Source organism: Penicillium argentinense (genome assembly GCF_028826775.1).
Source record: "Penicillium argentinense strain IBT 30761 chromosome Unknown utg000006l_segment0_segment0, whole genome shotgun sequence".
In the NCBI taxonomy this organism is placed as follows: Eukaryota; Fungi; Ascomycota; class Eurotiomycetes; order Eurotiales; family Aspergillaceae; genus Penicillium; species Penicillium argentinense.
This window is the reverse complement of record NW_026622665.1, coordinates 768497-786972: the sequence shown is the minus strand read 5'-3', so window position 1 is coordinate 786972 and position 18476 is coordinate 768497. Positions and strand designations below refer to the sequence as shown.

Genomic DNA, 18476 nt, shown 5'->3' with positions numbered 1-18476 from the left:
TGGCAGTATTTTACACTAGACTAGGCTACCCTCAGGTAATAGAGAGGTACCTCGCATAAGTAGTGCAGATAGTGCGCCGCGGTGTACCCCACGGTACCATTTAAAGTGCCTTTTGGCTCATGCAGCCCCCAATCCTCCGCACATGCGTGACAGGCACCTCGAGGGACCCGTTGGCTACTGATGGACTACTGACGGGTGAATGGATATCGATGTGAGTCAAGGGTCCTGCACGAAAGGGATCCTCGTCGATCAGCCCCAATGGCTGGCGAGAGCAAGGGATGATTCGACGCAACCGCTGTCTCAGAGTTACATCCGCATTCTTTGACGTGTACCAATGGGGAGGGGGAAAGGGGGTGGGACAATTATAGCAAAGGAGAACGACCAAGCAGATATGGGCTGATGGTACTTGTGTACGGTGGTTTGGGGTCGTGGGAGAAGCAGATCAGCAAAAGCCGATAGGCGGATGTGGGTGAGAGGGGGGCATACGGAGTACGCCGTAAGACAGTGAAGACCGTCAAAGTCTGGACCACTGGAGCAGGCGGGAATCGAGACTAGGCAGAGAAATGATCTCACGGTGGAGTCGCCAAAGGGCCACATACTTTTAGCAATTCGATCCGCGCATCGCATGCCAGCAAGGATGCGATCCCTTCGTACGCCCGGGAAACCCACGTATTGCCACCCAGTACCATACTGTATCAGCCAAGCCCCATACTAAAACGCGCGACGCGTACGCGTGAGTACCATACCTGACGTGTATCGTCATCCTGCAGTACGATCAAAGGGCCCTCACCGTCTGCGCCCATCTATCATCACTCCTCCCCCACCTCCAAAGGACTTGTCCGCGAACTTCCACCGTATTGCGCACGTTGAAAGAAAGGGACTTGGGAAAAGAGGGGAAAGACAGAAGACAAAAGGGACGCGACGTCCAGACCTCCTTCCCACCTGCCGGCTGCCTCCTCCAAGTTTCCCCTCTCGTGCTTTCATCCGATCCTCCCTTCGATCTGATTCTCATCAGAACTGGAAGCAAAAAGACCAAAGAACCAAAAGCAAATCCAACCTGCCAACTTGAAGAGGTCGGAGATTTTGCCAACTTGACCGTCAACGCCTGCTCGTGGTGATTTCCAGAAAGTGAAATCCCCATCACCGCTGATTCGCCTTGTCCGTCTTGGACGTGTCGGCCGGTCTTAGCGTCCTATCTTGTGGCCCAACGCCTTACGATCACGACTAGTCTTGCTGCACGACGGCCTGAGGCTGCTGACTATCACATCCTTTCGCGTCCCCCATTGGCCCGACGTGAATTCTCTTCACGCTCATCGCCCGTCGGGACTTGGCTTTGCTGAACCTGGTTGCTGCACCTGTCCACGCTCGTCACGCCCCCAAACTGTTGACCTCGACGCGTCATATGGTCCCAATTGGCGACTGGTGACGCTGCTGCCTCGTTCCCTGTCCATCAGATTATGGGATCGACGCGTCCAGCGCTCGGCGCGCACTTTTCCCCGGCATTCGCCCCATCCGCACAAGAACCCATCAAGTCGCAGACCCATCTTCAACCCTCACCGCTACCACTGCAGCCCATTGAAAACTCATACCATCCCTCCGTGGGCGGCCCGCACAGGCCATCGCCGACAAAAGGACTGCCTACCCAGGGCTCGCATCCCGGCGCTCGAAAACTCGGTTTCGTGCCCATCTCCGCGCCCGCTCCTCCAATGTTTACCACCGACTCCCCGGCCAAGAAACCGCCCTTCCCCATCTACCATCACCCCTCAATGCCGCAATCGGCTCTCTTCACCACCTTCTCCAGTGTCAATCCCGAGGCGACCAAGGAGAACCAGCGAACCGAGGATCCGTCCAACGGCAGCTTCGCCGACTTCCCCGAACCCTCTTATGAATCGAAGCATGAGAACAAGCTTCCGATGAAGCGCACACTGATGGAGGCTGCCCCGCTCAAAGAGCGCTCTGTGAAGAAGCAAAAGCGCGAAGACGCGCCGATGCACACCCTACCTGAACCGCACGACATGCCGCCTATCGAAGATGACGGCACCAAGCCACCATACAGTTATGCGACATTGATTGGGATGTCGATTCTGCGCGCACCTAACCGTCGCTTGACGCTCGCCCAGATCTACAAATGGATCTCCGACACATTCTCCTATTACAAGCACAGCGACCCGGGATGGCAGAACAGCATTCGACACAACCTGAGCCTCAACAAGGCATTCATCAAGCAAGAACGGCCCAAGGATGATCCCGGCAAGGGCAACTATTGGGCCATCGAGCCTGGTATGGAGATGCAATTCTTGAAGGACAAGCAGGTTCGCCGGGCCACGATGTCAAGTCTCCCCCTTCCCGCTGTCCCGCAACGAGATCTCGCGCCACAACCGCAAAGTGCAAGCACAACGACCTGGATGGTTCCACCACCCCCGGCGCGACAACTTCCACCACCTCCGAAGATCTCGCACAATGATGATCTATCATCTGATGCTACATTGCCTGCGTCTGATCCCGCCTTGCAGGAAGATGCAAATGATGAGGTTCCTCCTGCACCTGCCCACCAGACCGCCCCCTGCGTTCCTCCCCTCCGCAAGCCATCCGATCCTCTCCCCCTATCGCTCCTCCTCGATTCTCTCGCCAGGGAACTCCTCCCACACCCACCCACCACGCCGAACCTACTCCTGCTCCTCGCCCGCGGAAACGCAAGTCTATCACCATGAATGACAGTGGTTACTTCTCATCCCTTGAGTCTTCCGCCATGCGACCTAACAAGGCTGGCCACATTTTGACCTCCGACCTTGATATCGAACCTCCACGTATCAAGCGTGGCCGTGCAGAGGAGGAGATCGCCAGAATCCGAAGCTCGTCTCATGATATTAGCCCTGGCCAACCGCCTGCCCGCAAGGACGCCAGTGCCATCGTTGGGTCCTCTCCCCTCCGCGGAGAGTATGTGAGCATGTTGCCTCCGCCCTTGACACCGGTGATCAAGTTCAAGAAGCCAGCCAAACCTCCGCCATCCGTCTCCCCCAATACGAATCTGCGCAACCACCGTCGCAAGATTCAGCAAATGGTCAATTCGCCTATCAAGCACCTTGGCCTTGCAGACGATGACCTGCCGTGGAGTCCGGCTTTCAATCTTCACGATGAGACCTACACTCCTCATGATCACTTCCACACCAGCTTCGACGTCTTCGCCGATTCCACCGCCAATGTCTCTCCCACGGCGTGTGGCTCGCCTGAAAAGCGTTCCGCTAAGCGACAACGTCTTGACAAGGGGGCCACGGCTCTCACGGATATCAGTTCCGTTAGTGTCAACCGGCTCGCCCCTGCACTCTCTCGATCCAAGTCGGCTGTCTTCCCCGAGTCTCCGTCAAAGCTGCCTGATACAGGCCGGCTCGGTGATCATAGCCAAGATGACTTCTTTTCGTTCCACCTCTTTGACGAAAACAACAGTAGTCCCGACGAGGTTGACGGTGTCGATCTTCTCCAAGGCTTCCAGAAAATTGGCGGCCATAACAAAGACGATGCCCTTAAGCCCAAGGCTATTCACGCTCGGCCACATCTCACCAGCCGCAGCAACACCACTTTGTTCTAAAAAGCTTGCGCGTTCTGTTTGATACTCAGTTTTTCTGCATTCCTAGACCGCCGCGATTCCCCTCCGATACGGTCTCATCTCCGCCGGTGCAAATCACCGATTCTACACTCTACTCTCCACCTTCTGCGGTCGTGTTTATTTATTGCCTGCGTTTCCCACCCCAATGATTTATTGGTTTTTTTTTTTTTTTTTTCATGCGTTCGGGAAATCTGAAAGGAGTTAGACATGGGCTGTGTGTTACCAGGTTTTCGATTGGGCGGTGCTGTTCTGCTTTTGGAGTTTCTTGGGGCCACAGTGTGTTCTTGCGAGGGCGCCTGGTTCTGACATTCTGATCCTTTCCACCAAGCCCGGGATGGCCTTGGTTACACGAACATTAATGACGATGCTAAGATGTACATGAGCAAAGCGATGCTTTTGATGATTTTGGGATTTGGGTTAGGATATTTCTCTCTTTTTCACATGAATGGGTACGGGGTCTGGTACTGGGATTACTTAGGGCGGATATGGATATGGCCTGGATACATGGTGGCGCTATTGTTTATGTAGCAATTTGACATTGATGGATACGTCTGTTTCTCTAAATCTTTATCTACGTTGTAGCTTGAGTCTAATCCTAGTCCTTCGATCCTGTATATCCCGAAATTCTTCGATTTAAGTTTTGAGTTTACTGCGTGCGAGTTAAATTAAGGGTATCGATTCCTAGTCACCATATCTCAAACAACCAAGCCTATTAAATGCAACCTAAACGCCAAACATGAATTTGAATTGTGCCCAACTCGAACCCAATTTGTAATCCCTGCCAGCACAAAAACGATCGTAGTGGCAGTAAGATAGAAAAAGCAGGAATTGAACCAAATCAATCGCTACTCGCGCAACCCCGGCACCCACAACTAACACACTGAATCGACTGTTCCTCTTTAAGTTGAGCCTTGGGTACGCGGCAGATGCAGGTGGCGTTGAAATTCGTTTCCTTGGACTGGACGCAGCGGAGACAGCAGAGCTGGTGGAAAGTTAGCAAGGTCATCCTACTATTAGTTAGACCTGCATGGTCATGGGCGGGTTTGGAATGGCGGTCCCTTTCGATGCTGACGCAGAGGAGGGGATGCGCGTACCTTCTCATAACCCTGTTTCTTCCATTTGGCAATAAGATTTGCGTCGGCGTAGTTGTTCTTCAAGAGCCAGTCGTAGAGTTGCTTGGAGATGGCTTCTTTTTCGTAGTAGAGGTCGTAGATGTATCGTGAGCCTGCCAGGATGCAAATGTTAGCTGATTTTCGTATTATAGGACGGAGGTGATCATCTGTTTCAAGAAGTGCCTAACAGCTGTGCTGTAAAGACAAGTAGACATGTCAAGACGAGGACTTCACTCCACTTACGCTGGTGGCTAATTTGAAAGATCGGCCATAGAGTCTCGTACTTCTTCTTTCCCTCGTGGTCGGCATTCTCCGCGTCCTTCATTTTATTGCTGAATTCCAAAAGGGTATCTTCAATATCGTCAAAGCCCGCAGGTGGCGGTTTGCGATTGCGGGAGGTGCGGATTGGAGGCATTTTGTGCGGATTAAGAGGCAGCTGATGAACTCAGATGTCGGTCAATGAGGGACAGAACCAGGCGATGTAAAGCGAGCGAGGAAACTGCGAAACGAGAGTAGCGAATACCTCAGTTGGAAGGTGTGAGATGACAATTTGGAGCGTTCCGCGGCGGAAATCAAATCGCCCGCGTCATTTTTGTGCCGGGAGTTACCGCCTTCGATTTTGCGGCGAGCTCAGTTGCTTCCCGGCTGAAGTTGAACAGCTTCATTTGCAACGAACGAACGAACAACGAATACCTTACCCGACGCACATAAATCCTCAATCTCCTACTATCCTTCACAATGGATCCTCAGACTCAGATGGACATTTCCAACCTCAGCGACGCTGATAAGCAGGATCTCAGCAAGATTCTGCAGAACGAGGCGCAGAAGACCAACATCCAGCAGAGTACGTTACAGCATCCGCCCAATCCGCTATGCGGAACGTCGCGGGAAAAGCTAATGTATTTATCTTTAACTTGTAAAGACGTCCACCAGCTCAACGACATCTGCTTCAAGAAATGCGTCACCTCCCGTCCCATCTCCGGCACTCTTGATCGCAGCGAGGAGGCCTGCGCTCAGAACTGTGTTGAGCGCTGGATGGATACCCAGTTCTCCGTCCTGAAGAAGCTCGAGTCTATGCAAAAATAAATTCGTCTCTTCTGTCCGGCGCGGTTTCTTTTCGGAATTGAATGGATCCTAGCTTGTGTTCGGTTGGGATCTCGATGAGCGAACGGAGTCAATGTTTCGATGGATGATGGCTATATTACTCGGATTTGTGATGGATTTCTGCTGACTATGGACTGGAAATCTGACGAGTGAACAATAGCGAAGTTGTCGGCTCGATTGGTTGCGATATTCTTGTCCCCGTAGGACTTTGCGACTTACGGGTCGCTTGTATACTAGAGTCAATGTGAATGATCTCCCTTGTACAACAGATTTCCTTTCATTGGAGTCATTGGAGTTTCATAGTAGCATATTATGTAGCACCAGTCAATATGGGGAAGAAATAGTTGGGATTGGATAGGTTGGCTGATAATAGCGGTCTCGTCTCAGGTAACTGGAGTGGACCTGGGAGAAGATTAGATATCCAAGCAAATGGGACGGTTGCCTGCATGATGAGGAAACCAAACTCTAAATCGGCCCTAAAGAAAGCCGGAAGCATCTGTACGTGCTACGTCTACAAGGGATCCATTTTGAATCGTGTCAAGAAATGTTTCTTTTTTAATCATTCAGTCCTTGATGCCGCTTATGCAGCCAAGGAAACTGGCTGGTATTGAGAATCACCGCGGTGGAAAACAACTTTCGCCCAAACCCAAAGAAATCCATTTCCTACCCTTTTTAGACGATGGCCAGCTTGGTGGCGGCGATGTCCAGAGCATCAACGTCGGGGGTCAAGCGAGCGAAGGCCTTCTTGGAGCCGTCGGGGCTGGATAAAAGAGTTAGTCGTGTCTCTTTCAAATTATAACCCAGTACCGTAGTAGACCGGGGGAGATCTTTAAACGCGAAAACATACCGGACCAGGGTGTTGACCTTGACGGTGTCAACGTCGTAGAGCTTCTTCAGAGCAGCCTTGATCTGGCGCTTGTTGGACTTGACATCAACGATGAAGACAAGGGTGTTGTTCTCCTCGATCTTCTTCATGGCGCTCTCGGTGTTCAGAGGGTACAGGATAATCTTCTGAGCATCGAGCTGGGGAGCGCGGGGGATGGAGACGCGGGGGTACTTGGGGGACCGCGACAGCTGCAGGGTCTTGGGGCGGTGGAAGGTGGTCGAGGTGCGGACCTTGCGGGACTTGTGAAGCTGTTGATGTCTGCGTTAGTTTGTGGACTTGTGTCGGGTGACTATCTCCAACTGGATTGTAGAATCAAGTCAAATTGGAGAGACAAAACGTACGGAGGAGCCCTTCACAACTGCCTTAGCGGCAGCATTGGCCTTGGCGGCGGGGCGGGTGCCTATAGCAGAGCTTGTTAGTCGTTATTCTTTTGGTGGTTTCTTGACGATGTAAATGTGGTGGGTTTGCGAGAAATTGCGAATTGTCGATGTGCGATCGGAAATGTGCCCCGGAAATTTCAATTCAGAAGAGAAAAGAGTCGGGAGAAAATTCGGATGTCGTTGTGTCGTCGATAGCGAGTCCTTTCCAGTGTATTTGTCGTTGTTCCTTGCTCATTCGCCTGTCGTTTTCACATTGTGGAATTTTGAATGTCGAATTCCCATCCTCCCTCATCCATCCTCCGGAGCACATTCGCACATTTCGCAATTTGCAGGGGAAACATTGTCAAGTATTCGAAGCATGCCAACATACCTTGCTTGGTGGTAGGGGCCATGGCTGTCGTCCGCTGTCGTGATGATTGTCGTCGCAGTGTCGGGAGTCGAACAATTTGGAGTGGCTTCGTTAAGCGAAAACCCTAGCGTCTGTGGGTCAGGTGATCTCGGGCTATCCGTCTTAGTCATTCCCGTTGATGACTCAGCACTCTATCAGCATCTTTTTTGATGTAGCCAAGACGACCACCATTGTCTTGCCGCTGGGTTTTGCTCTCTCGCCTGTCAATTTAGGCAGAGAGATTGGGGGAAATCTCTCATCGGAAGTGATATTGTACTGGTGGAGATCACCTAACAATCCCGCCGTTGGGGTATACCGCTCATCTGATTCGGCAAGACCAGTACATCTGAGCCATTAAACAACAACCAGAATGGCTCCCAACAAACGAAATAAACGACTAGGCTCTTTGTCAAACACACGACCACCAACGGTCAAGTCGAACCATGCAAAGTTGTCAGCCAAAGCTACTCGCACACTGATCCGATCTCATCACCAACTCCTCAAAGCGCGTGCGCAGGCTGAAAAAGCCGGTGATGAGGCCCGAGTGAGCAGTATCGACGCACAAATCAACGCTAATGGGGGTTTGGAAAGTTATCAGACTGCCAGTAAGCTTGGTCAATCGCTTGAACGTGGCGGAGATTCAAGCAAGCTTCTTATCGACTGGATCAAGCCGCAGCTGAACGAATGGGACACGGCCCTGCCCAAGCTTCGTGTACTAGAGGTTGGGGCACTAAGTACGAAGAATGCGTGCTCGAGAACTCCATCTTTGGATGTGACTCGGATCGATCTGAACTCTCAAGAGTCGGGAATTCTTAAACAGGATTTCATGGAGCGGCCTTTGCCGTCTACAGATGCAGAGCGATTCAATTTGATCAGTCTGTCGCTGGTTCTAAACTATGTTCCTGACGCGACAGGACGGGGAGAAATGCTCAAACGCTGCGTGAAATTCTTGACTTCCGAATGTCCTTTCTCGTTTCCTCCGACTCTCTTTCTCGTTCTACCAGTCGCATGCGTTGACAACTCGCGCTATCTCACTGAAAACCGACTTCTCGAAATCCTAGCTTGTTTGGGCTTTGTGATGGTACAGAGCAAGCGAACTTCCAAACTCATCTATCAGTTGTGGAATCATACAGGCGCCGTGTCGCCAAAACCATTCAAGAAAGAAATGCTCAACCCTGGCCACAAGAGGAACAATTTCGCAATCATTCTGAATAAAGGATGAGCAGGAGGCTCCAACTTAGCCACCCCTCACAATTTCTGCTTTGAGATGTCCGGCTCTAGTCTCCAGAAATCAACTCGCGGGGCAAAAAGGCCCACACAGTACCCACGGCCGCCAAAATCGTGGATGTGATCAGCAAAAACCAATCGAGAATGCGCTCCCGTTGACTGATCTCCTTGCCGAAGATCTTCAAATAAAATGCAAGAGGGAATATAATGCAGATCGTGAAGCACAAAAAGGATCCCAAAAACGCCATGATTCTGTCAAATGATGGAAAGACAACGGCCAGAAAAACGATGAGAGCCACGGTGAATATGCGCACTGCCACCCGCAGAGTCTGCTGGGTGGGTTCTCCTGAGTGTCCGTGGCCACTGACAGGTCCCACGCCACACAGGACTTCGAACGTGGCTACCAAAGGTCGAGCACTATGTTTGTTAGCGGTATCCCCAAACGGGCTCAGGATTTTCAACTCACTTGAGAGGCACTTTGGTGAGCGGGATGATGGCAATGAAGATAATAATACAAACGGACACTGCCTGGGGGTAGGTACCCAGTCCGAGGATGTTGGCTGTGACTTCGTCACGCACAATGTCTCCAAACATAAGCCAACCAATGATGGCCATAGAGCAGTCAAGAGAGAACTATTCCATGCTGTTAGCAATGAAAATCAAGATGATCTCCAATTTGGCAATTCTTACTGTAAATATGTAGGTCGCCCACAAGCTCTTCCCGTACTTTCGTGGATGTCGCATATCGCGGTAGATATTAGGAAAGACACCGTGTCCACCCCAAGGAGCTAGCATCTGATTAGTCTTTGGAATCTTCTTTCCGGGGTATCAGGGACATACACATGATGAGACCGAAGCTCAGCGGTAAAGTAGCCCAGTTTTCTGGGAGGAGATAAGTATTAGCCGGTTGGCGGAGCGAGCCCGGGGAGTCTGGCTTGAGCAACCCATCAACGCAGATGAGAAGCACAACTTATAAATGGTTAATTTCCAGTCCAAAAATATGAGTACTCGGTAAGCAGATGGTGCTACTCACTAGATGTGCAAGAAATAATTCCCATAATGCTGGTTACGCTGAGAAACCGCAGTGGCAGGAAATTCAGTGGAATCAGGACAAGCCCACAAACCATCTTCCATTGCAGAATACTCAGTCCCGGAATGAGGGCATATAAGCTGTCCGCAAATAGCACGACCAGAGCCACACACGCTCCTAGCAATTCCAGACAAAAGAGAAAGCTAGTCACCAAACGAGCATGCTGCCCAAAGCTGATATACGCCAGGTCGGCGTAGGTGACGAGACTACGGTCGACATCGAGGCACTTCGCCAGGATCTTTGCCGTGTATGATGTAGTAATGGCGGAGTATACGAGGAAGGATAGCCCCAGCAGCCACCCGGCGTGCTTCATCGCCAACGGAAGACTCAGCAGTCCAATACCGATCAAGACGTTGACAGAATTGAAAATCGTCTGTGGTAAAGTTGATTTGCCAACCACCACATCTTCCTGTGTCCCGTCTTCGTGCTGAACATGTTTCAGAAGCAGAGGCTCACGGTCCGGATCTCCAAGACCGTCACCCGTCTGCTGCTCGCGATGGAATAGGATCGCATTTCGTCGAGCCGACTCACTCACTCGAGAGGAGATTGTACCATATGAAGCAGCAAAACTTTGATCAAGTGAAGAGCCAAGAAGTCTCGCAATCGGCATTCCTCTCTTGTGTCTGTCAGATCCGTCAACCTGGTCGTCACCGTCCGAATCTTCGGATAGTAAGGGACGCTCTATATCGGAATGCCGGCCAATCGAGTTGGACCTCCCGGACGCGTAGTCCTGACCTGTCGCCACAGCAAACTCATCGTCCGAGTCCGCGTCGATAAACGACGAGCGATGCGGCAGGACCTCGGGAAAACAGGCGGCTCGCTGCCAAGAGCGAGCAAAGTTATCGATGCTGTTGGGGCCACCCGCCTGCCGGAACCGAGAGAACGAGGACGACCTGGATTGGGTGTTAGGAGGATGCTCTTTCATCTCAACTGATGAAGAATCCAGGAGAAAGCCTACCGTTGTCGGCCTCCGGTCTCAACCTCCGCCACGGGGTCTCGACTGAGGTGGCCGTAATCGTACGAGCTCGGGATTCTCAGCGGGCCAAAAGTGGCCTCGCCTTCGTCTGCATTCCTGGAAGCCATTTCTTCCAGGCTACGGAAGGAATCACGGGTACTGACGGGCCTTTTATAGGGTCACGGGGTCAGGCCTGCTCGGTGTTCGAGATAAGAAGCGGACTCGGAGCTTGAGAAGCTTTACCTAACCACGCCGAAGTGTGGGGTGATAGGCGTTGCGCTGATAAGCGGCGCCCGCCAAACAGGATTCGACCCTTGCACGCGATTTCTTCCTGCATTGGAGGATGAAATGATATTTATATTAAGAACGTTCAGAGTGACCTCGGTTGGGGATACTTTTTTGAAACGAAGGTGTGGCAGCAACCTCCACTTTCAGGTACATATCACTTCTTCCATATTCAATCGACAGTGTATACCATGAGATTGGGCCTATGAGACAGCCCATGCGGAGACCACTACGCAAAATCTGCCCAACGGGACGCTGCACGTCAGTCTGGAGGCAAAAACACCCACTGAATCGCCGTGGATCGGCAGCGGCTTGCAGTGGAGGGTCGATAGGTACTGGGTACACCTACCACTGCGGACAGATGCACTGTGCGGGAGGTACCTGGTACTTGGGGACCGGACAGGGCTCAGCTTACCTCAGCCCACCACCCCTCGACCCCACGGTGCCTGAGGATTTTTGCTTGTCGGACTCTACGTCAGGCAAAGGTGCAAAGAAGGTGTGTCCACAAACCTCCACCCTAAATTCTCCCGGACCTCCCAACTCACACTTCTTTCCCCCTTTCAGGTGTTAGCCAAGACCCCCGATCTTCGTTGTTGCGGGTTTCTCATTTTGACCCGGTCCGGCGTCCAACAGGCAAGGCCTCTGATACTCGTTCGATTGATTGCGGATCGCCTGCGCTTCGCCCCAAGATGAGCTCCCAGCAGCAGCAGCCGGGAGAGGCGGAGAAGAACATTGAGATCTGGAAGGTCAAGAAGCTGATCAAGCGTCTTGAATCCGCTCGTGGCAATGGAACTTCCATGATCTCCCTCATTATCCGTACGTTGATCCCGCGCATCCCTCTTGATCTCACAGGGGGTCAAAAATGGAGAAACTCTGGCATTGATTATTGACTCTCAAATACAGCTCCCAAGTCTCAGATCTCCCAAGCGGCGCGCATGTTGGCCGAAGAATACGTACGCTTCTTCCCCCCACTTTCGAGCCCTTTATGTTCCGAATGTCGAAACGCTAACCATCAATGTCTTTGAACAGGGTACTGCCTCCAACATCAAGTCCCGCGTTAACCGTCTCTCCGTCCTGTCGGCCATTACCTCCACCCAGCAGCGTCTCAAGCTGTACAACAAGGTTCCCCCCAATGGACTGGTCGTGTACTGTGGTGAAATTATCACCTCCGAAGGAAAGGAGCGAAAGATTAACATCGACTTCGAGCCCTTCAAGCCCATCAACACGTCTCTCTACCTTTGTGACAACAAGTTCCACACCGAGGCTCTGAGTGAGTTGCTTGAGTCCGACCAGAAGTTCGGTTTCATTATTATGGATGGTAACGGTGCCCTGTTCGGTACTCTGAGTGGAAACACCCGTGAGATCCTCCAGCGTCTGCAAGTCGATCTTCCCAAGAAGCACGTAAGTTTCTCGGCTCTCCATCGTCAGCTTTTAATACGTTGGTTCTAACAACATTTGTCTTCAGGGCCGTGGTGGTCAATCCGCTCTGCGTTTCGCCCGTCTTCGTGAGGAAAAGCGACACAACTACGTCCGCAAGATCGCCGAATTGGCTGTTCAGAACTATATCACCAACGACAAGGTTAACGTCGCCGGTTTGGTCTTGGCTGGTTCTGCCGATTTCAAGAACGACCTGAACCAGTCCGACATGTTCGACCAGCGTCTGCAGGCCAAGGTCATCAAGGTTGTTGACGTGTCTTACGGTGGTGAGAACGGTTTCAACCAGGCCATTGAACTGGCTGCCGAGACTCTGAGCAGCGTCAAGTTCATCCAGGAGAAGAAGCTTATCGGCAACTACTTTGAGCAGATCAGTCAGGATACTGGCAAGGTCTGCTACGGTGTTGAGGATACTCTCAAGGCCATGGAGCTTGGTGCCGCTGAGATTCTGATCGTGTATGAGAACTTGGAGATCACTCGCTGGGTCTTGAAGAACTCCGCTGGTGAGGAGGTTATTCTCCACACTACCAAGGCCCAAGAAGACAATCGGGAACTCTTCCAAGATAAGGAGACTGGTCTCGAGATGGAGACGGTCGACAGCGGCACCTTCCTCGAGTGGCTGGCCGAGAGCTACAAGGACTTCGGTGCCAACCTGGAGTTCGTCTCGGACCGATCCAGTGAGGGTAACCAGTTCGTCAAGGGCTTTGGTGGTATCGGTGCCATTCTCCGATACAAGGTCAACTTTGAACAGCTTGCTGATTATAGCGATGACGACGAATTCTACGACGGTATGTTCCATCGCTTCTTTTTGACTTGTGGTCTGTACATTTGACTGACTTGCTGCTGTTTAGATTGACGGTTTAGCGACCTCGCAGAGAGCGAGGATGAACGGCCAGAAGCTCCCCCGGCAAGCCTTCTGACGGCTTGCCGAGTGGGACACCAAGGCGGCTCCGAGAATGGAACCCAGGAATCCGTAAAGGATACCATCACCAGGCCTGTTCCAAACTCCGTGCAGCTGCTCAGAGGTTAGTTATGATATTGTGTCAGTTTCCCCTCGTGCGGTGTCTAACAACTTGAACTTAATAGGGTCATCCAAGCTCTAAATGATGCCTAATTCACTGAGGCCGTCTCAGTGTCTTAGATGAACATGTGTAGTTTGCAATTTCGAAAGGTTGGATGCGATTCCCTGCAACATTTGTCCTCCCAGTCCCGCCTGCCGGTGCCTAGCAATAGTGTGCCGGCAAGCCAGATGTCGGGAGAGGCTGCTTTCTTGCTCGGCCAATTTCGCCTCCACTACTTCCAGATGGACGATGTCGGGATTTATTTATGTTTGTTTGATATTTTCGCTCTCGTTTCGCGGGGGACCACAGCTGGAAGCAGATCGTTCCGCTGCCTCTGTATACAATGTTCGCCCAGGACGATAAAATTCAGCCTTTGTTTTATTTCCTTTTTTTTTCCGTCCGTAGTATCAGATTAGCTTTTTCTCCCGAAAATGGGGTCTTAATTTTATTCGTAAAATGCATGGACTAGTAGTAATGCTGAAGTAGTAGTATCTCAGCCAAGCTGCTCATAGATATCTTCATAAACCCGCCGCAAAATGAAGTGAAATAAACCAAACCTCAAACATCTTGGAGAGTTTCAGCGCCTAACTGGTCTCTCCACGTCCCCAAGTCCCGACACGACTCGGCCACCATTCGCAGGTCATTCAAAGCCTTCAGCACGGCGTCTTTATTTTCGTTAGATGGCTGGCGCCCACACTCGACGAAGAAGATATATTGCCACGCCCGTTTCAAACTGGGTCGTGTGTTGATACTGGTAAGGTTCAATCCCTGCGCCTTGAATATCAACAGCGCACTTGCCAAAGCACCAGGAGAAGAATGGTTGATCGAGAACGAGATCAAGGTCTTGTGTGTTGTTTCAGACTGAGGCTGGCCTGGAGCAGGATCGGAAGCAGGAGCAGGAGCAGGAGCAGACAGATAGGGAGGAATGCTCAGACTTTGATGATACCCTTCGCCAGTGCGCAGCGACTGGATATTCCTCAGAATCAAGAATCGGGTGGTATTATCCGATCGATCCTCGATATTCTCCGCCAAAATGCCATTGCCGTGATACTCGGCCGCAAATCGACTAGCGATGGCGCCGCCCTGCTCAGCCGTATCCTTCGCGACAATCTCCGCGCCCTTGGATGTGGACGAGACATCTTGTCTTTCCACGCCCTTAAAATAACGCGAGAGAAACATGTCGCATTGGCCCCAGGCTTGCGGGTGTGTATACAACTTTGTGATTGAACCGTCGTAGCTCGGTAATCCGCCGGGGTATGAGCCTTTTCGAACGACAAGACAGTGGTGCACGGTCAGGTAATATTCTCCGCAGACTTTGACGTCCTTATAGAGGTCATTCCGGTCGGCGAGGAGGTCAAGCGTTTGTACGACGGAGCCATTGGTCGAGTTCTCGAAGGGAATAACGGCGTAGTCGGCATCTCCACGCTGGACGGCGGCAAAGGCGTCCGCGAAAGAGACATGAGGAACCAAATCTGCGGTGGCTCGACGGAAGGACTCGGCAGCAGCCTATCGTACCAACCCCAAGCAGAAAAGGCATAAGCAACGGAAATACCGGGCACCTACAGCAAATTGCGGGGGAGTCAGAAGTACCGAAGTACCATCATGCGTACCTGGTGGGAGAAGGACGCCGGCGGGCCCAGAAAGGCCACCTGGAGACTCGACAGCGGCATTGCGAAGAACCTGCGTTCAAATCTGGAGCTTCGAGAGAATTGTCCGGAATCCCAGGCTTCTCCAGGGCCACGACAATCCCATTGTAAACTCCACCGAGCGGTGTGTGCTTGCGCGGCAGTATCCTCTTCAAACAAGACAAACCCCGGGATCGGCGTCGTTCGATACCAGCTGCGACATGCGCGTCATGTCAGACCAAATTTGATCTCCTCCACTCAGATGGATTTTTGCGCGAGCGATGCGTCTTTTGCGACTACAACCCTTGCTCTCGCGAGGAGGCGCAACAATCTCCCAGTCTCATTGCGCCTACTCTTCGCTCGCCGGACTACACCATCAGCTCACAGCGCGCAAGCTCCCATTAACCTACGACTACCTCCACCCCCAGCCTTCACATCTGCTCAATTTGACGCTCAATGACCTACTTCCGCCATCACCAACCTCCAAGAATCTCTCGACACCCCTCCCTTCAATCCGAAACCCCTCGCCACTCCCAATCTCCCATCATCTGATCTACTTCCCGCCCCAAGTAACCCTGTCGCAATTGCTCCCAGACGGCACAGACACCCTCCACACCCCTGGCCCACCCTTCAACCGACGGCTATGGGCAGGCGGTAATATCCGATTTCCCGGTCGCAGTCCCCTTCTCGACGGGAGCCGGGCCGTCTGTATTGAATCAATCCGCAACGTGACCGTGAAGGGACGCGAGGGGGAGGAGAAAGTCATAGTGACTATTGAGCGGCGCGTGGGCACGGTTCCCGAGGAAGAAAGCGAACCAGAGACATGGCGACGACTTTGGACGGAGAATGAGGCGGCGGATGGGGAGGCGAGCGTGGTTGAGAATCGGGACTTGATCTTCATGCGGGCCAAGAGTGCGGAGCAGATCCGGGTAGACAAGGATGGATTTGAGCTGCCTCGTCGGATTATCAAGTGTGAGTATACATTTTGAAAGCCTCATCTGCGCGAGAAAGAATACGGGCACACGAAAGAGGCGAGAAAAAGGAAATATCGATTGCTAATCTAATTATTATAAACACAGCTCCACCTAATGCGACATTCCGCCACCCAATCTTACCAACCAAGGCCCTCCTTTTCCGATTCTCCGCTTTAACATTCAACGCACACTCCATCCATCTTGACAAGAGATATACTCAAAATGAAGAAGGCTACCGAGATTGCCTAGTACACGGCCCATTGACCTTAACCTTGCTTCTAAGCGTCTTGCAAAGCTATCTCAGAGGAATCAATCTCCAGGTCAGCAAATTCGAGTACAGGAACTTGGCGCCTCTTTTTGTTGGGGAGCAACTGACAATCTGCGGCAAGCCCAAGAATGGGGATGGGACTTGGGATGTGTGGATTGAAGGTCCGGATGGAGGCCTGGCAGTTCGTGGGACGGCCTGGGCTTCTACTTTGGCATAAATTGAATACCCAGTATATATCTATGTCTGTGTGTACTATGTGCATTTTTTGGATGATGTTTTGAATACCAGCATAGCGAGCTTATGAGTAGTATCAGGAACTCATATCAATGTCAATAACCGGAGATAGCTCAGAATCAGAGAAACGAATGGAAATTGGACTTGATTTCGAGTCAATTCTAATCTAAGGAGTACATTGTAGCTACACTTTCCTGTCTCCTGTCACGCCGACAGGAGCTTCCTCCGGTCCAAGCAAAGATAAACCCAGCTCAAACATCGAAATAACAAACAGCACTCAGATCAAACGCGAAAGGCTTGAATCCCGAAAGATGACCACACTTCGACTCGCCCTTCTCTGTATCATAATCATAGCCGTTATACTTAAAGCTCAATTGACATCCCCTTTGACCACCAGGCGGGTTCCAGCATCCAGTCACATTGGTAGGCGAGCTAAGACCACCACCAGAGAAGAGACAGTTACTGCAGGTGGATCCGTCAGAGGTACAAGCTTCAGGCTCAATCTTTGCACCCTGCGCATTGAAAAGCAGGTTCTTGTCGAAGTAGCTGGATCCTCCTTCTCCTTCTCCACTTGCGCCACCGGGGGCAGGAAGGGTTTCTCCTTCGCATTGGAGGACGAATTGAGAGTTGCCGGATTCGTCCGAGGGGTCTCGACGGGTCAGGGTGTTGTCTACCTCGGTACCAGTCTCTGGTTCGGAGACGGGGATGGCGGTTGCAAGGGCCAGGGTGACGAAGGCCGAGAAAACGGTAGAGGGTTTCATTTTGATGGTGTTTTTGGTAGCTCCGGTTGGAGTGACAAATCAGTTTTGCGTGTTTGGAAGTGAGAAGTGGTTCTGTTTAGAGAATTGAGACTTGATATATGATTTCCTGGATGTATGCCCTGAGATCTCTTGGCTTTATATCTGTATCTGGAGATTGGAGTCTGTAGAAATCCCTCTTATCCACTGGAAATATCCAGTATCATATGGTATGATTTGAAGATCTTGGGGCCAGGAACAGGGCTGCAATATGGAGAACTTGGGGGCTGTTGGATATTCCTTCGTCATTCTGTAGACAAAATTCCCTCGAATACTACATCATATAAACAAATATAGGACAACAGACGTCATATAGCCTTCCTCTAGGAGGTCAATCAAGTGCCTGGATAAGAATTATCTCCTACGTAGTAGGTATATCTTGAATGTTCTTGTGACCCTCTTTTGGAAGAACAATAAATCGAAATTAACCAATAATTTCTTGTGTCAATGATAAGAGAAAGAATAGCTTGTATGTGTCTGTCAAGGCGTATATTTAATTATTGTCCGCCATTTATATCCCTAGTCAATAAAATGTTCTGCTCAGAGCCCAACCGAACGTGTGTATCATTACCATGTAACTATGCCTCTACTCCAATCCTCCCCCTGAACCAGGCAATCTCCGGTCCGATGGCGTACTGTTTGGCCCCCTGTGGATCCTTGGGATGCATATCAGGCTCTGAAGCGCTGCCTGGGCGTGGGGGCCTAGTTTGCATCATGTGGCTTTAGCAAGTGCTACGAAATACGGTCCTGGTATCTATTTGGAAAGATCTACAGGGTTAAGTGTAATTCCGTAGTCCACAGTTGTGGGCTGTTGTTGGTGGTTGTATCATGAGGGATAATATGTCTAATCATAATTTTCAAAGCCAATTTGGTCTGAAGATCACTGAATTAAACAGATTCAATCCGGGCTCTTTATTAGTCCGTAATCATACTGACCTTTTTCGGCTAGCCTCAAACGAAGATTTCCGGCGTGCCGAGTATCAATCCATCTTTGAACGGCAAAAGCCGCACGGGCTACCCTCGTAGGGCATCACCAACGATGACTAGGCTAT

At 51.3% G+C, this 18476-nt stretch overlaps 10 protein-coding genes across 10 annotated transcripts; 5 read left to right on the top strand and 5 right to left on the bottom strand.

Annotated features, from left to right (window-relative positions):
* Nucleotides 1-1457: 1457 nt before the first annotated feature.
* On the top strand, nucleotides 1458-3586 carry N7532_007438 (forkhead box transcription factor; the record flags this gene model as incomplete). Its single annotated transcript, XM_056619931.1, has 2 exons — nucleotides 1458-2567; nucleotides 2633-3586. 2 exons carry the CDS (start codon nucleotides 1458-1460, stop codon nucleotides 3584-3586), a joined length of 2064 nt encoding a protein of 687 aa, XP_056473297.1.
* An 856-nt stretch (nucleotides 3587-4442) lies between these two features.
* Nucleotides 4443-5131, bottom strand: N7532_007437 (BUD31 family protein; the record flags this gene model as incomplete). The annotated part of the gene is made up of 3 exons (XM_056619930.1): nucleotides 4443-4586; nucleotides 4699-4829; nucleotides 4960-5131. The coding sequence occupies 3 exons, from the start codon at nucleotides 5129-5131 to the stop codon at nucleotides 4443-4445; spliced, it is 447 nt and encodes a 148-aa protein (XP_056473296.1).
* A 323-nt stretch (nucleotides 5132-5454) lies between these two features.
* N7532_007436 (Tim10/DDP family zinc finger protein) lies at nucleotides 5455-5802 on the top strand (the record flags this gene model as incomplete). Its single annotated transcript, XM_056619929.1, has 2 exons — nucleotides 5455-5560; nucleotides 5639-5802. The coding sequence occupies 2 exons, from the start codon at nucleotides 5455-5457 to the stop codon at nucleotides 5800-5802; spliced, it is 270 nt and encodes an 89-aa protein (XP_056473295.1).
* A 614-nt stretch (nucleotides 5803-6416) lies between these two features.
* N7532_007435 (60S ribosomal protein uL23) lies at nucleotides 6417-7508 on the bottom strand. The gene is made up of 4 exons (XM_056619928.1): nucleotides 7457-7508; nucleotides 7048-7106; nucleotides 6668-6954; nucleotides 6417-6580 (listed from the first exon to the last, which is right to left on the bottom strand). Exons 1-4 carry the CDS (start codon nucleotides 7476-7478, stop codon nucleotides 6493-6495), a joined length of 456 nt encoding a protein of 151 aa, XP_056473294.1. The 5' UTR covers nucleotides 7479-7508; the 3' UTR covers nucleotides 6417-6492.
* Nucleotides 7509-7844: 336 nt separating this feature from the next.
* N7532_007434 (25S rRNA (adenine2142-N1)-methyltransferase) lies at nucleotides 7845-8696 on the top strand (the record flags this gene model as incomplete). The annotated part of the gene is made up of 1 exon (XM_056619927.1): nucleotides 7845-8696. The coding sequence occupies one exon, from the start codon at nucleotides 7845-7847 to the stop codon at nucleotides 8694-8696; it is 852 nt and encodes a 283-aa protein (XP_056473293.1).
* A 55-nt stretch (nucleotides 8697-8751) lies between these two features.
* Nucleotides 8752-10874, bottom strand: N7532_007433 (putative transporter; the record flags this gene model as incomplete). The annotated part of the gene is made up of 6 exons (XM_056619926.1): nucleotides 8752-9118; nucleotides 9168-9334; nucleotides 9392-9489; nucleotides 9542-9670; nucleotides 9735-10684; nucleotides 10750-10874. The coding sequence occupies 6 exons, from the start codon at nucleotides 10872-10874 to the stop codon at nucleotides 8752-8754; spliced, it is 1836 nt and encodes a 611-aa protein (XP_056473292.1).
* Nucleotides 10875-11720: 846 nt separating this feature from the next.
* N7532_007432 (translation termination factor eRF1) lies at nucleotides 11721-13321 on the top strand (the record flags this gene model as incomplete). The annotated part of the gene is made up of 5 exons (XM_056619925.1): nucleotides 11721-11847; nucleotides 11935-11984; nucleotides 12061-12432; nucleotides 12497-13253; nucleotides 13317-13321. 5 exons carry the CDS (start codon nucleotides 11721-11723, stop codon nucleotides 13319-13321), a joined length of 1311 nt encoding a protein of 436 aa, XP_056473291.1.
* Nucleotides 13322-14084: 763 nt separating this feature from the next.
* Nucleotides 14085-15196, bottom strand: N7532_007431 (prephenate dehydratase PHA2; the record flags this gene model as incomplete). Its single annotated transcript, XM_056619924.1, has 2 exons — nucleotides 14085-15032; nucleotides 15137-15196. The coding sequence occupies 2 exons, from the start codon at nucleotides 15194-15196 to the stop codon at nucleotides 14085-14087; spliced, it is 1008 nt and encodes a 335-aa protein (XP_056473290.1).
* Nucleotides 15197-15432: 236 nt separating this feature from the next.
* Nucleotides 15433-16610, top strand: N7532_007430 (uncharacterized protein; the record flags this gene model as incomplete). The annotated part of the gene is made up of 2 exons (XM_056619923.1): nucleotides 15433-16123; nucleotides 16231-16610. 2 exons carry the CDS (start codon nucleotides 15433-15435, stop codon nucleotides 16608-16610), a joined length of 1071 nt encoding a protein of 356 aa, XP_056473289.1.
* Nucleotides 16611-16878: 268 nt separating this feature from the next.
* Nucleotides 16879-17388, bottom strand: N7532_007429 (uncharacterized protein; the record flags this gene model as incomplete). The annotated part of the gene is made up of 1 exon (XM_056619922.1): nucleotides 16879-17388. The coding sequence occupies one exon, from the start codon at nucleotides 17386-17388 to the stop codon at nucleotides 16879-16881; it is 510 nt and encodes a 169-aa protein (XP_056473288.1).
* Between the last annotated feature and the right edge of the window lie 1088 nt (nucleotides 17389-18476).